At 33.8% G+C, this 14,962-nt stretch overlaps 1 protein-coding gene across 2 annotated transcripts in view; it reads left to right on the forward strand.

The window, feature by feature from the left end:
• LOC129231525 (uncharacterized) overlaps window positions 1-14,962 on the forward strand; it is a 40,953-nt gene that overhangs the window by 21,189 nt on the left and 4,802 nt on the right. The window contains exons 3-8 of one of the 2 annotated variants that reach the window (XM_054865863.1): window positions 2,618-2,851; window positions 3,356-3,706; window positions 5,839-5,925; window positions 6,738-6,821; window positions 9,481-9,519; window positions 13,195-13,273. In XM_054865863.1, coding sequence (XP_054721838.1) covers window positions 2,618-2,851; window positions 3,356-3,706; window positions 5,839-5,925; window positions 6,738-6,821; window positions 9,481-9,519; window positions 13,195-13,273 — 874 coding nt within the window. The remainder of the gene's footprint in view (window positions 1-2,617; window positions 2,852-3,355; window positions 3,707-5,838; window positions 5,926-6,737; window positions 6,822-9,480; window positions 9,520-13,194; window positions 13,274-14,962) is intronic. The other variant, XM_054865864.1, reaches the window with a different exon arrangement.

The following is a 14,962-nucleotide window of genomic DNA, read 5'->3' on the forward strand; positions in this document are numbered from 1 at the left end:
GAAAATGTACAGCATTTTCCAGTCTTCGACTAAGAAAAAGCTGCACAAACTTTGAAAATCAGATAAACGCTCAACAATGAAATAACTTGTAACTGCAATCAAATGAAAAGTCCTTTATAAATCTCAAACGTCTCCCTCCCCCCCCCCCCTCAAAAAAAAAAAAAAGATGAATACAATTTTAAAATAAAATACGGTTTCAACTTTAGATTTCAGGCAAAAATTTTCTTCTCTAATTTAAAAGGATTAGTCATGCGCCTATTAAGAATGACGTAGGCACATCAAAACTTTTAAATCACCAAAAGAACACATTCTCAAGCAATCAATTTTTATTCGAGTAACAATTAATTGAATTACTTCTCTGCGTTTGAGATCATTAAACTTTAATCAGATTTCGTGGAGAAGTGGCACGTTTCATAAATCCTATTTTGACGTGGTATTATGGTATATGGTATTTTGACTTTTTCCAATCGATCTGTTTTTCTCCAGAAATGTTTTCATACTCCATCTACTAACTCTAACAGCTTTTTGGGATCGCTCTCACTAAACGAATTAGAAACAGTTCGAATCAATGCGCCCCTCCACCACCACCGCTTTTCAACACTAATCCTCAGGATTACCAAACTGCATCTGACGTCTCAGGATTTACTTTAGTGGGCTCAATTTTCTTATTAAAAGACAGCTGGAACATTTTTCCTTCTTCGGATTAGCCCGATTAAACCGTTTCATTTAGTGCATCAGAAACAGAATTTGTTTCAATATGGTATGAGATTCATGGTATGAGATACATAATGAATAAGGAAATGATTTATTTTATAATACAAAGGATACACGATTGCTTGAATAGCTTTAATTCTAAAAAAAAGATTTAGAATCTATTTATTAGTTGGCTCATTTTTCTCTTTAGCATACATTTAAAATAGTTTTCCTTCTTCAGATCGACTCGATGAATTCAATTAATTCAATGCATCCACGTAACAGCATTTGCTTGATAATATATGAGCAATATGCAACCACACAAAATGCATAAGGAATTTATTATTCCGTAATGCAAAACGGATAACATTGCTTAAATAGGCATATTTCTAAAAGAGATACTTAGAATCTCTCTTTCAGTTGGCTCAATTTTCTTCTTGGCAGACAACCAGAAAACTTTTCTTTCTGCTTATCGGCTCGATCAATCTATATGATTTAGTAAAAATGTAACAAATTTTCTTTAATAATATATGCAACTAATGAAACAGCACGCAATTCGCAAGGAATTACGAACAGTAGACCTCCAATTATCCGAAAATCAACTATCTGAAACACTGATCATCTGAATCGGTTGCAGAATTTCAGAAAAGAATAAAAACGATTGCACTTGCTGTGATTCCCAAAAAAAATAATGATTCTGTAGACGCACGCTATTATCCTTCCCTTCGCGAAGCTTGTCTAACAGCTTGCTTCGACTGAAATGCTCAGCAAGCAATGACTTTAATTTACAGTACAGAATGTACATATTACATGTTGTACAACACTTGTAAGTGCGCTAAGCATGAAAAGCGTTACCTTTCTATTTAATTAATTAAAAATTCTTTTTCTTTAAAAATAGCCTCTTCTCTCATTTTCAACATACATACATTAATTGATTTAAATAGACCTCTTTTTCAGAAAAATCTTAAAACGGTTAACTATAAACAATAAGTAGTACTCAGTTTACTTTGTTGAAACTCGACTCTGAAAACACTAAAAGCCTGTTGGAAAGCCTTAAATGTTATACCATGATTAAATGCCTGTACTTACGCAAGGTGTTGAAGGTTTGTCCCAGAAATGTTGAATTTTAATCCAGTTTCGTTGTCTATTCAAAATGTGAAAATTTAATGTACCAACAACTACGTTGCTTCATCGTCATCCGCCATTAAAGTGGCTGAATTGAACTTGTGCCGGACCGCACAGCGCATGTGCGAGCGAGGCACCTTTCCGGAAGAAAAGATTCAACTATTGGCCTCTGCGTGGGCTGATGGCTCTTCATCCACTGAGGTGCTAAAAGATATCGGAACAATATTTCCTAGCCTCCATGGCTCCCTATGGCTCCGTCTTTGCACCCTAAGGCGGAAAATCGCACCTATCTTGCAACTCCGGTTTTAACAGTGTAGGGTAGGTACTTCAAAATACAAAGGAGTGACTATTGTGCTTGAATAGACTTAATTCTAAATACGACATTTGAATCGATTATTTCAGAAAGGACATCTTTTCCGAAATAAACGATTCGTTTAGAATCTTTGTTTTAATTTGCTTAATTTTCTTTTTGGAAGGCAGTTGGACTGCTCCTCCTTCATATCGACTTGATGAATCCATTTCATTTAGAGCATCAACTTGACAGAATTTGTTTCGCTAATGTATGAGATCCATGCAACCACGCACAACACATATGGAATTGATTATTTCATATTGCAAGGGCTTAAATATATTTAAATTGATTCTGCTATTGACTGGACTTCGTGATAAAGTATAAGATTTCTGATGTGATAATTAGGACACATTCTGAACCTTGAACTCAAAAGATTTCGTCATTGTCATACAATATCAAATGCAAAGTTATGCAGATGTCTAAAGCATTTTTTTTCCTTTGTTTCAGACTACAGAAAATGGTCAGAAGAAAGATCCTGCGGTCAAGAGTAGTGAAATATTCAAGTGGGCAGCTTTTCAGAATCAAAGGCAGCCAGTTCAGGTCAAAATAGAGCAAGAACTGCAGAATCTTCAAGATGTTACACTAAAATACAGTCAGGATTTGAGTCCAGTGACTAATGTGGGGGAACAAAAAGAGTTAAGTGACTTCGTCCAAGCATCAGGGGATATTCCGAATGCAATAGTAAGAAATTTCTGTAATAATTTTTAATATCTTAAACTTCCTTTTCGACGTTGCAAATACTTTATGATAGATCTATAATATAAGACCCCTTTAAAAACACCCGAATGCAACCAAAAGAGGAGGTGCACAACTAGACCCCATTAGGAGTCTACGTACCAAATTTCAATTTTCTAGGACTTACCGTTCTTGATTTATGCGTCATATACGCACATACGTACATACAGATGTCACAAGAAAACTCGTTGTAGTTAACTCGGGAAACGTCAAAATGGATATTTCGGGGGTCTATACGTTCTTGGGTATATATGCACGTGTGGTCGGGTCGAAAAAAAAATCAACATTCATTCGGGGGTGAGCAAAATGGAAATTAAGGACGATTTTTGGGTGAAAATTTTTTCACGAATACAATACTTCCTTTTTTTGTAAAACGAAGTAAAAAGAGAAAAAAATCCACTAAAGAAAATAAACACACTTATCGTTTAAAATAAACCTTTTCTGTTGCAGCATGAACCGGCCAATGGCAAATGGAAACGGTCATCAAATCCTGTCAATCCATTCCCAGCTCCCAGCCATGGAGCCCAACTCCAAAAATATTTGCCCAAGAATCAGTTACAGATCGAGGCTCCAAAGGAGGAACAAGATGCTGACGAAAATGATGAACTTATCAAAGAACTAAAAAACCTGCATTTACAGAGAGAGCCCCCGAAAGCATTTAATTCAAATCAAAGAGAAACAGTTCCCTTCTTTCGTCATATGCTTGACAGGAAAACACAGACAGAAAACAAAGAGACCAGTCCGAAACCGGAACAGACAAAAAAGGATGCAGATAACTCGATTAAAGAAGATAATTTGCAGGTAGTAGTGATTATTATCCCTAGGTCCCTTAAATATGTTATAGGGTCCAGTAATGAGTTGTCAAATAGATAAACTTAACTATTTATGATTAGAAATTACTTTATTCTGCGTTCACGGAAAAGGTAGACCAGAGGTAAATGAACAGGTTGCCAGAAGGTTTGCCACTCTGCCACTTTTGGAATTTTTTTCTGGAATAAAAAAAAAATCGGATAATAATCGAAATCGAAAAAATACAAATAGAATAATATTCGCATTCATCGCCTCCCTGGCACCAATTTATTTTTGTCCAAGCTAAATACGTGATTGGCGTCAGCAAATGATGCATCTCTTCGTCTACTTCTAGTCTATCTTTCCCGTGAGCGCAATATAGTTATTTTTTTTATCAAACATAACGAGCAGTGCATTCAAGAAGATTTATCGCATATTGATGCAGATAAGGTTTTTTTTTTTTTTTTGCAAACTCCCTGATGCGAACAGGTAAATTTAAATCTTATGGAAGGAGTAGGGGGTGTTGTTAACTTTTTCTTTTATAATTAATGATGTAATCATCAGTTGTAAATACCGGTCAACGAAAACTGCTCAATTCTGTAGATTCCAGCTTTACATTAAAGCTATTTAATTATCCTAACCAGGGCTGAACTGAATAGGTAGTAATAAAAAGAGCATATTGAGACATTTTTTGACGGAAAAATTCTTTACCCTCGTGCCCTCGTTATCGAGGTATAAATTCGCTCAGTCTGCCAAAATTTTAAGAAAAGCGTCAAATTTAAAGACTTGGTGAGAAATCAAAGGAACCACGCGATTTCACCTTCTGCATGTGGCAGGACATCCATCTGCAAAGCGTGTGAAAGACGACTTCCATTATTCACCAAAACTCGCTAAACTTGGTGACTTTCTTAAAGTTTGGCGGCACACTTTAACACCTCATTTCTCGATAACGGGACACATAGGCAAAGAATGTATGCTTCAAGAAGCAGATTTTACCATGTTCTTTCGACTGATACCTATTTTTCAGTAAGTTACCTCCCTAAGCCAGGGCCTAAGGCAGAAATACATAAAATACACCACCAGCTCAGTCATTCCATCCCAGGTGTGCAGTTTCGTGATTTTTAGCACTCATCTGCATGGAATAGGAAGTAACTGAGCTGGAGGCGGAAAACAACTTAAGGAAGCCAAGAGAGCCAAACAAACTGGTAGCTAATGTAGAAATAGCGGTGTATTTTATGTATTTCTGCCTTAGGCCTGGCTTAGGGCGGTAACTTACTGCAAAATGCCTTCAATCTTCTTGTTGAACCTCACCATTGCTGCTGTCACTCGTCTGGTGTGCTGATTCTACATTAGCAACCAGTCTGTTTAGCTCTCTTTGCTTCCTTAAGTTGTTTTCCGCCTCCAGCTCAGTTAGTTACTTCCTATTCCGGGCTGATGAGTGAGAAAAAAGCACGAAACTGTAGTCCTCGGATGGAATGACTGAGCTGGCGGTGTATTTTATGATATCTATTTATTTTTTCCCTTATTACACTATCGTATGGTTTCCTGGTAAGTATTGAAATGAAATATAAACGTCCGGTCGCAATACATAACAGTTTTTAACTATCATCATTAAGAAAAAAAATTGTTTTCTTTATTCTGGTCACAGAGCTCAAGTCTGGTTTTGCTTTGAAGCTGCCAATAAGTGATGTCACACTTTGTTTTTAATGAATTTGACCCCCTCCCACACTCTCTCACAAAGTGTCACATCTCACTTTACCTCCTTCCCTCCCTTAGTCACATCTAACGCTGTTTTTAATACGCATAATGTCTTAAAAAATGTTTGATGTCCCACTCCATGTTACCTCCCCCCTTGTCAAAAAAAACTCCCAATTTTCTGAATCTCCCTCCCCTCAAAGCTTGACACCTTTGTGGACGACCCCTTTCTTGCACATATATTTTAATCTTATTTTTCTTAACTTTCAGTTTTTAGCTATAACCAAAATATGCAACCTCTCTTATATTTTGTCTTACGTGAAGGAAGTGCTAGTTTGCAGATATTCAAAAACAAAAAACAAAAAAAAAACAAAAAAATTGCTAGTTTTACTTTGATTTGCAACCTAAAATGTATTTCCAATCATTTGAAATCTGCATTTAATTTTTAGGACGCAGTTGGGCCGGGAAAAGAGCAAGGCAAAAGCAAAGCGCACAATGTACAAGACCTTTGGCAGGGAAGTAAACATGATCATGAAGTAAGTTGAAGCCAACACTATATACGTAATTATATGTTATTCAGAATATATATGTCAATAATAAACTAGTGGCGCTGCTTCCGATCGGTTTCAAAAATTCCTAAAATATTGTGAAAATTTGGAAAAATAATGACGATGTAATGAACTGTATTTCTTGCATAGGCGATAAATCGTTAAGGAATGTTCTCAAACCAGTAATACTTGTTAGCAATTCTTCAACGTTGTTATTTGTAATTTAGGCTGCATATTCTTCTCTGGACAGTCCCTTACGATCCCTCTACTGTCTGAAAATCATTTTTAATACAAATACAAACACCGCCGATATCTTTTTGAATTTATTAAATATTTTTCTATATTTAGATAGGCAGATTAGATATACAATCAGATACATGATACACAAATATTTGGGGATGGTCGAAATGCACAGGGAATATTTATAAATGTAGATAGATAGAAAGAAATATAGAGACGTAAGTAGAGAGGTAGACATGTATATTTTTCGAGAAGTTTTTGATTGGCACAGTATTATTATAAAGTATAATACTTCGTGGAAGGCGTTCTAACCCAACTATCACTCCCATTCTATAGATCACTGTATAAAACTTAAAAACAAGAGTTGATTAATGAGGACAACCAAATCGCTCTTATCTAAATTTCTCTCAAGAGCGGTCAGCAATTTTTTTCTACCACGGGTTTTCATAATTTTGTTTCAGCTTGCTGGGCAAGATTATGTCACTCTGTGTTTGTTTGCTGTTCTTTTCATGCCCAATTTTCATGACTTTTAAAAAAATAAAATGTATTTCTCATATTAGAAAGAAACTGGCTTCGAAGCAAGTTCAAAGAAGTTGAATAATATGAAACGGCCCTTAGGGAAAAATACGGATTATCAAAAGGAGGTACGTTTTAAAAGATATATATATTAGTGAAGTATTATTCTTTTCTGCCTAATATTTACTCCATACATGCAATTTTACTGACGATGAACAGGAACTCGAAGCAAAGTGAAAAATGTGGCAGGTAAAAATAGGGAAATTGTCTTTTTTTTTTTGACATCATCCGTGAAAAATTTTTCTTTATGCGATAAGTATTTAATTTTTCAATAATTTTCAAAGTACGTACGTAGAGACATAAACATACGTTAAAACAAGTCTGCGCATCAGGATGACGACAATAGACGAAACCAAAGACAAGTGATTTTTATATTTTCCTTTTTAACCCCAAAGCAGAAAAAGGAGAGAAATGTTTTGCATAACGATGAAAGACTGGAACGTCTTCTCCCACGACAAATTCGGATGAGAAATACGAACTTGGGAACCATACGAATTGCGTGTAGAAATTAAAAAAAATAAATAAATACAGTACACCCACGATTATCCGAGGGATGGTGTGGCATATGAACAGCAGGTAACGAAACTCAAGGATAACCCAGAGAAAGGTTCAAAATGAGGGATGAAGAAGATAAAAATTGTCTTAAAAATGATTATATTGTACGTAAAACGTGATACAGTGAAAATAGGTCCGGTTTGAAAAATTTTTGCTAGTGCATTCAATGGCTTATCAATGCAATGATCAATAATACTCTCATAAATTTAAACTACTATAGCTAAAACGATAACTGTATGTGGAAAATGAACGTAAAAACTAAAAACGCCCATTAATGCTAACGGATTACACACATACGCGAGCAAAGTGTACGAACAGATTAACTGCAACAAATCAAACTAGACAGAGGAGAATAGGAGAATTTATTTAAAACAAAAGAGTAGTCCGGTCACTCGTTTACGCGGTTAAGTAGTGTAGATTTCAGTAAGTACGGTAGATCTAAAAATCAGGTTTCAACGTGTCAGATTTTAGTGACCTTTGAAGGTATGATGTCATTTGAAGGGAGGAAGAAGAAAAAAATAGGGAAAGTCTAAAGATAGAGATTTTGCACTTATTACTTTAAAATGTGTGCATTTATCTGCTTTCTGTTTTTATCGGGAGTTTTCTGCAAGCAGCAATTGAAAGAGCAGAGTGAAATACGTTTTTTGAAGCATAAATCATTCGCTTTCGTTTCCCGTTATCGAAATAGAAGGTCTTTAAATGTGGCGACATTTTAAGAAAAGTTTTCAAATTTAGCAAGAAAGAGAAGGTTTTGGAAACGGTGATCAAAACATGGTTTTCAATCTGATCGAGAGGGATTCATTACAAATTGCTTTGCGGCGTTGTATTATAGACAAAGTATCGAAATATGATTAAAAAGCAAAACGTTTATTAATTTATGGATTGAGCTGGCTAAACCTCAAATATTTGGGGCATACTTACAGTTTCTGGTATCAAAAATATCTGGAGAGTGGGATAGTTATCACTGAGTCGGATGTTTTTGTTTGCTTTTAAAGCTTCTGGCCTGTGCAGACAGGAGCGCATTGAGAATAATTTCTCAGCTTGAGTTTTTGTTAAAATCATTTTTGGAAAAAATGCTTTTAAAAGCATTTTTGGAAAAAATGCTTCAAATCCGAGCACCAGTCCGGAAAAGGGTTTGCAAACCAGACTAACTGGACAACATCCGGACGTCTGGCAACGCTATGTAGTAAGGAGGCTTAATAACAGATCTAGTTCTACTATTGTGTACTTTTATTTGTATGTTTTACTGCATAGTATTAAATTTTTTTCGCATTAGGATATGTAGGAAATTCAACCAGTTACTTAGTTGATTGAACTTATTCTTCATTTTAGCAACTTTTCGAACTGAAATACCATATGTCAAAAGGTTCTTAATTGTTTCGTGATTCTAATATAAATTTATTAGAATGCCTATTCTTTCAAGAAAATATCTGGTTCAATCTGTGTTACTTTTCACATATATTGAATTCATGTCAGTCAGTTACCATGCTTTAATTTTTCCTCTAAAAATCATCCAAAATGCATTTCGGAGTACGTTACACCATTACATACTGGCTAAAAAACAATAAAACGGGGGAAGAGGTTTGTTATGTGAATGTTGGTCAGTTTACCCGTGAAACAGCCCTTACGTAAATTGCTCAACCCATTAGCACAAATTAGACATTTTTACGCATATATCAGCGCTCTATTACTATAATTAAGAACTTTGGATTTTAATTTTTAGGTATTTAAATATAAAGAACCACATTATATACCATAATATGAAATATCAAGATTCTAAAATTTATTTTTGTTTTTAAAAAATAATGAGTTGTACGTGTTGCGGGCGTGACCGTACGGTCACGTCACACCTGCAACACGTACAAATCATTGTTTTTCGAGTACAGAAATTTTTCATAGAAAGTAGATGCTTCATATTATGATAAAAATGGTTCCCATTATTCAAATATATCACAGTTAAAAGAAAAAAAATTAAGTTCTGGGAAAAAATGCACACTACCCGAGCAAATGGATTGAGCCATATACAGTACTCGAGTATGTCAATAACAATATTGTGAAAGTTCTTATTTTGTCAACAAAACCAGCAACTTGTTCTTATTTTTGTCAACAAAACTAAAAGCAATCAAGACTTAACAATATTTTTTTCGCTTACATTATCTCTGTATTTTTTAGGAGTACAAAGAAATTCTGAAAGCAAAGTTAGCAAAAGAGGTGAGTTTCTAAAATGCAAAATACATTCTAAGGTTTCTAAAATTTGTGATAGTTCAAAAATGATCAAAAATACATGTTTAGTGCCGGGTCCGGACAAGAACAACATTCTTTACAAAATAGTATTAACATGGCTGTGCAAAATAAAACATAGCATTGCGAGCATATCGTAATATGCTGATAATAAAGTTCAAACATGGGTTTTATCTATATGCAGCCGACAATTTCCATTAAATAAATGAAATTCACTGGTAGGTGTTGAACATCTAATTATTCAGCATAGATTTAACTTCGAGAGAGAGTTTATTTGACTTTGAAATTTCAATCGAGTCCTTTCAAACTTTGTAACTTTTTATTTTTTGTGTCATTTCTTTTACAGAATGTTTTTTTTTTCTCCCTCAAAATTTACTGAAGTCAGTAAAAATATTAACAAACCACAAGTCTGAAAAGGCTTCAATGATCTAGCGTTGAAACACCTCAATGACTTATATGAAAAGAAATATTTTGAGAAAGACTCGAACAAATCTTCTTGAACTCGATTAATATTCAAAATAAAATCACTTTATTTAGGATTATATCGCTAATAATAACAAAATCCCGAAAAATTCCGGAACTTTCTAAAACAGTTACCAATAAAAAAAAAAGCAAAAACGTACGGAGGTCAATTTTAGTCTAGCTGCATGGTACTGTAAAGTGAGCAGTATGCCAAAAATGTTAGTTTGGCTTTTGATACAGTCCTGAGCAAAAAATGTAGCACACTCCTTAATTGATATACAGTGAGACATGAAAATTCAATTAGTTTTTATTATTAAAAAACACGTTAATCGATTTCTTTCGAATATTACAACAATTTTCACTATAATAGAAATTATAAAAGTGGATCTAGAAAAATTTACGAATTCACACAAACGATTAAAAAAATAAAATAAAACGAAATGCAATTTTGTCTCACTGTTCCCCTAGTAACTGGAAACAGTGAGACACATATTTTTTTGAATTAGCAAACTTTGAAAGAAATTTACCAGGAAAAATATGAATGGTTGTGGCCGTTTATTTTTGGTATGAGCTCTTGCCTTTGTCAAGGTCAATTTCATTCCTTCTTCACACACAGTAGAGACATCTACCACGTATTTGTTTGAGACTGAGATAGAATGATTTAGATGATTCTGGATTAGCAAAGTGGCTTCAAGTGTCATCTTGTAATGAAGCCTTTGATAAGGATAGAATGCTTTCACCATAGCCTTTATCTATCACTAGTACAACAGTTTCTTTCCTGTCTGTTTCAGAAAATTACCAAAATAGCTTAACTTTTTTTTCCAGGCATGTTGAAATTTCGAAATGTGGTTGAATATTAATACATTTTGCATATTGTAATGAACCAATAAAAATAAATAATTTAAGTAGACTAAGTACGAAATGGAAATAATGTGATATGATACAGCTATATAAAAGATAGAATTCAAATTAAATGTCTTTATTTTGTTGATGCAGGGTATTCAAACTTATTTTATTATTATTTGCATCATAAGGTTAGTTGTAATTAAATTTAATTCAGTGCATAATTGTGATGACACAGTTACTTTTCTTACGTGATAGTTGAAAGCAACCTTGTTTCTTTAATGTTTTTCACAGCATGTCGACTTGACTTTTCTAAAGTTTTACCACGCTGGAAACATCCAAACAGAAAATAAATTGCTGTTGTTTCACTCCTCCCCAAACTCTCGATTATCCACGGCTTTTCCCACTTCCAAAAAAAAATTTTTTTTTCAACAATGATCAACTGAATGATGATAAATACACACATTTAACTTAATAGGACGAGATCCCACTAGGCTTGACCTACCCTCCTCGAGTTTCCTAAAACTGTTACCATAGATGAAGAGTAAAAGTTGTAAGTAAAACGTGAAAATAAGAATATTTACCTCTCTCACATGAACTAATCGGGGTTTATGGAGATTGAAAGGTGCCTAAAAATAAGTAATTTATTTTCATCGAGTTTCCGAAAATCGTTATCACAAACGAAGAGTAAAAAATAGAAATAAAATGCCTAAGTAAGGTTGCTTAACTTTTTCGGGTCCCTAATCAGAGTTCTCAGGGGATAAAAGGTTTTCAATGAGGGTGATAATTTACCCCTCATCAAGTTTCCGAAAAATGTTGTCATAAATGAAGAGTAAAAGCTGTAAATAAAACGCTAAAGTAAGGTTGCCTACCCTTTTCCGGCCCCTAAGGGTTGCCAAAGGCTAAAAAATGCCCAAAAATAAGTAATTTACCCTCATCAAGTTTTATAAAATCATTGTCATAAGTGAAGAGAACATTAAAGTAAGGTTGCCTACCTTTTTCGGTCCATAACCAGGGTTGTCAAGGGCTAAAAGGGGCCCGAAAAATGAGTAATTTACCCTTATCAAGCTTCCACATAAGTTATATTTTTAAAAAAATGTAGGTAAAAATATTACAAAACCAATGGTTTAGGGTTGCCCAAGCAAAAGTGGTCCTATCATAGGGTTGCGGTTGTTCAAAGTTTCAATATTAAAACTTCTTGCCACATGCAGTTTTTGAAGTCTTGTGGCATTTCTTGCCAAGTCTTCAAATTTGGCATTTTTTCTTAAATTTTGGCAGACTTTAAGTCTCAACAAAGGGAACAAGAGAACATATAATATATGCGTCAATCTCCAGATGCTATTTGATTTTTCTTTTCGTTATTATACTATTTGTGTGGTTCCCTGGTGATTTGAAGTTTCTTTTTTTCTGAAAAAGGTGTCAGAAAATAATGAACATTTTAGGATCTTTAGGAAAATTGTTCAAAATTCTAGAAAAGTTTAAAAAAAAAAAAGAGAATAGAAGTTTCAGGAAAGTTAGGATAACTCTGACCCCTGGCATTTTCAGTTTTATAGAATTCCCAACTTGAAGTAACAGAATCGTGTTTCAATGAATGTCACTGTTCAATAAGTCAGATTAATGACAGTTATTCGCAAATCTGTACATTTGTTTAAATCGTTTTTTAAAACTTTTTCCTTCAGTTTCAAATAACTGAGACAGTCTTAGCATTAGCAAGTATAGAAACTAGAATGCTAATTAAGCTCCAAATTTGGGTGCATTTAACCAGGAAACACATGAATATTGTACAATGGAAAAAGGTTGAAATGTGTGTAGCTATCGAAACATTTTAAGACACAAAGTATTTGCCTTTGTGCCCCCGTTATCGAGATATAAGGCCTTAAAGTCTGCCAAAAATTTAAGAAAAGCGCCAAATCTAAAGACTTGGGAGAGAATGTGAAGATACCAGTTTCTTGCCGACGATTTCACCGTCTGCACGTGGTAAGACATCCTCCTGCAAAGCATGTGAAAGATGTCTCCTATTACTCACCGAAACTCACTAAATTTGGTAACTTTTGTCAAAATTTCGGCAGAATGTAAGACCTTTTATTTCAATAACGAGGACATGATGAAAAATAATTTATGCATCCAAAAACATGTTTTACTATGCTCTTTCAAAGGCTACTAATTGAGGGTAAAAAATGAAACTATTGTACTAATTACACAATCGTATAGTTTCCTGATCAGAAACATAAAAGATAGAGATGTATTAATCAAGGTTTCAAAATTAGCATTTTCAGTCAGAGCAAACTAACATTTTTTAGCGGATCATACGTTATTCATTTGGATTTGTTTCTTTTACAGATGGCAGAACTTCAACAATTGGGTGGAACAAAGGAAGAAATCATGAGACTTTTGCCGAGCTTTGATTTTAAATTCAATGGTAAGAGAAAGTTAAAGTAAATAATTAGTTTTTGAACAAAACAATAATCTATAAATATTCAGTTGGCTGTGAGTGTTTATCTACTGACCCGCATGAAAATATTTATATTTTAATCCTTCCCTGATGCTATACAACTGAGAACTCATAAAGTTGTGGTAAACAATATACCAAGGTGATAAAAATTAAACTACCAGTACCCAGAGGGTCATGGCTCTGGTTCCACTTACTGGGTTTCGACAAAATTTCAGTTCTGTAGATAGTGTGTGCTTAAGGATTCTATCTATCTCTCCCTATACATAAAGTGGCTCCCAAAAGTGTTCGTACACTTTGAAATTTTTTAGTAAAACCAAAATAACACGACCCGTAACTGAGTTCGAATATGGAGTCCAATATTTTTTCACATCTTTCCTATGTCATTCTAAATAAAACCCCGTAGTTTTTTCAAAATATTGACGGATCTTCTTTTTGAAATGGGTAAAAAAACGAAGAGACAGAGAAATAATACACCACAAAAGTCATCGTACACTCAAATATTTTCGAATAAATTCATGATTAAAATAATAATGTGTCAATTTTTTAATTAATTTTGCATAATGTTGACCCTTAAAAGTCATTTGGCTTTAATTATTTATTTATTTATTCCTTAATATTGTGCTTATGACTTTAAAATGGCTGGTATTCGTAAAAAACCACAAACATTCGAAATTTGAATTTTTTCCTCACAGTAGAGGTAAATGCATTTGAAATGTCTCTAAATTAGTTAATTTATTCCATTCTATAGTAAAGTGCTTGATAAAATGCTTTAAAGAAAAGAATAGGACCGAAAACAAGGTAAGAAAAGGTCAACCAGCAAAGTTGACAAAGCGTGATAGGAGTTTTACAGTTAAAAATTTTATGAAAAATACACATTTGAGTGCTGTAAAAGTTTCTGCAGTGTTAAATGAAAATTTTTACATTTAATTTTCGCCTAAAATTATTCGCCATGTTCTCTGATTAGCTGGATTAAATGGGACCACTTCCTGCAGAAATTTTCTTAGCCAGGCGAAAAACAGAAAGCTTACGCTTTTCGTCGCAAAATCAATGATAAATAAGCTCAAAACGTTTTGGAATTACGTCTTACTTACAGATGAAAATGAATTCAACATTTTTGGTTAAATTGTTGTATAATTGTAAATAGAAGAAAAAATTAGGAACTTAATCTTAAGAACTTAGTTGGACCAGTTAATCAGGACGGTGAAGTTGTTCTTGTGTGAGGGTGCATATCAGCATCAGGACTTGGTAGTTTGGAATTTTTCGATGAGTTAATGAATCATGCTGTTCATTTAAATATTTTAAAAACCAATTTCAAACTTGTAGCCAAAAATTTGGTTATCGGAAACAACTTTGTTCTTTATCAAAATAACGATAAGAAGTACACGGTTTTCAACGTTTCAGTCTGGTGCCTCAAAAATTGTCCAAAAGTTTGGAAAATACCCCTTCAATCTCCAGATTTGAACTTAACATATTTAGAGATATCTGGAGGCTAGATAACAAAAATGCAGCTTTGAAACGGAAATAGAGTTAGAAACAGTAAGACTCAAAGTGTGGTTGAACACTTACTCAGAAAATATGCAAAAAAAAAAAAAAAAAAAGAATGAAATCTATTCTCAGACATTTAAAAGGTGTTGTTGATATTGCATGATATTCTAC

This window comes from Uloborus diversus, chromosome 10 (assembly GCF_026930045.1).
Source record: "Uloborus diversus isolate 005 chromosome 10, Udiv.v.3.1, whole genome shotgun sequence".
NCBI lineage: Eukaryota > Metazoa > Arthropoda > Arachnida > Araneae > Uloboridae > Uloborus > Uloborus diversus.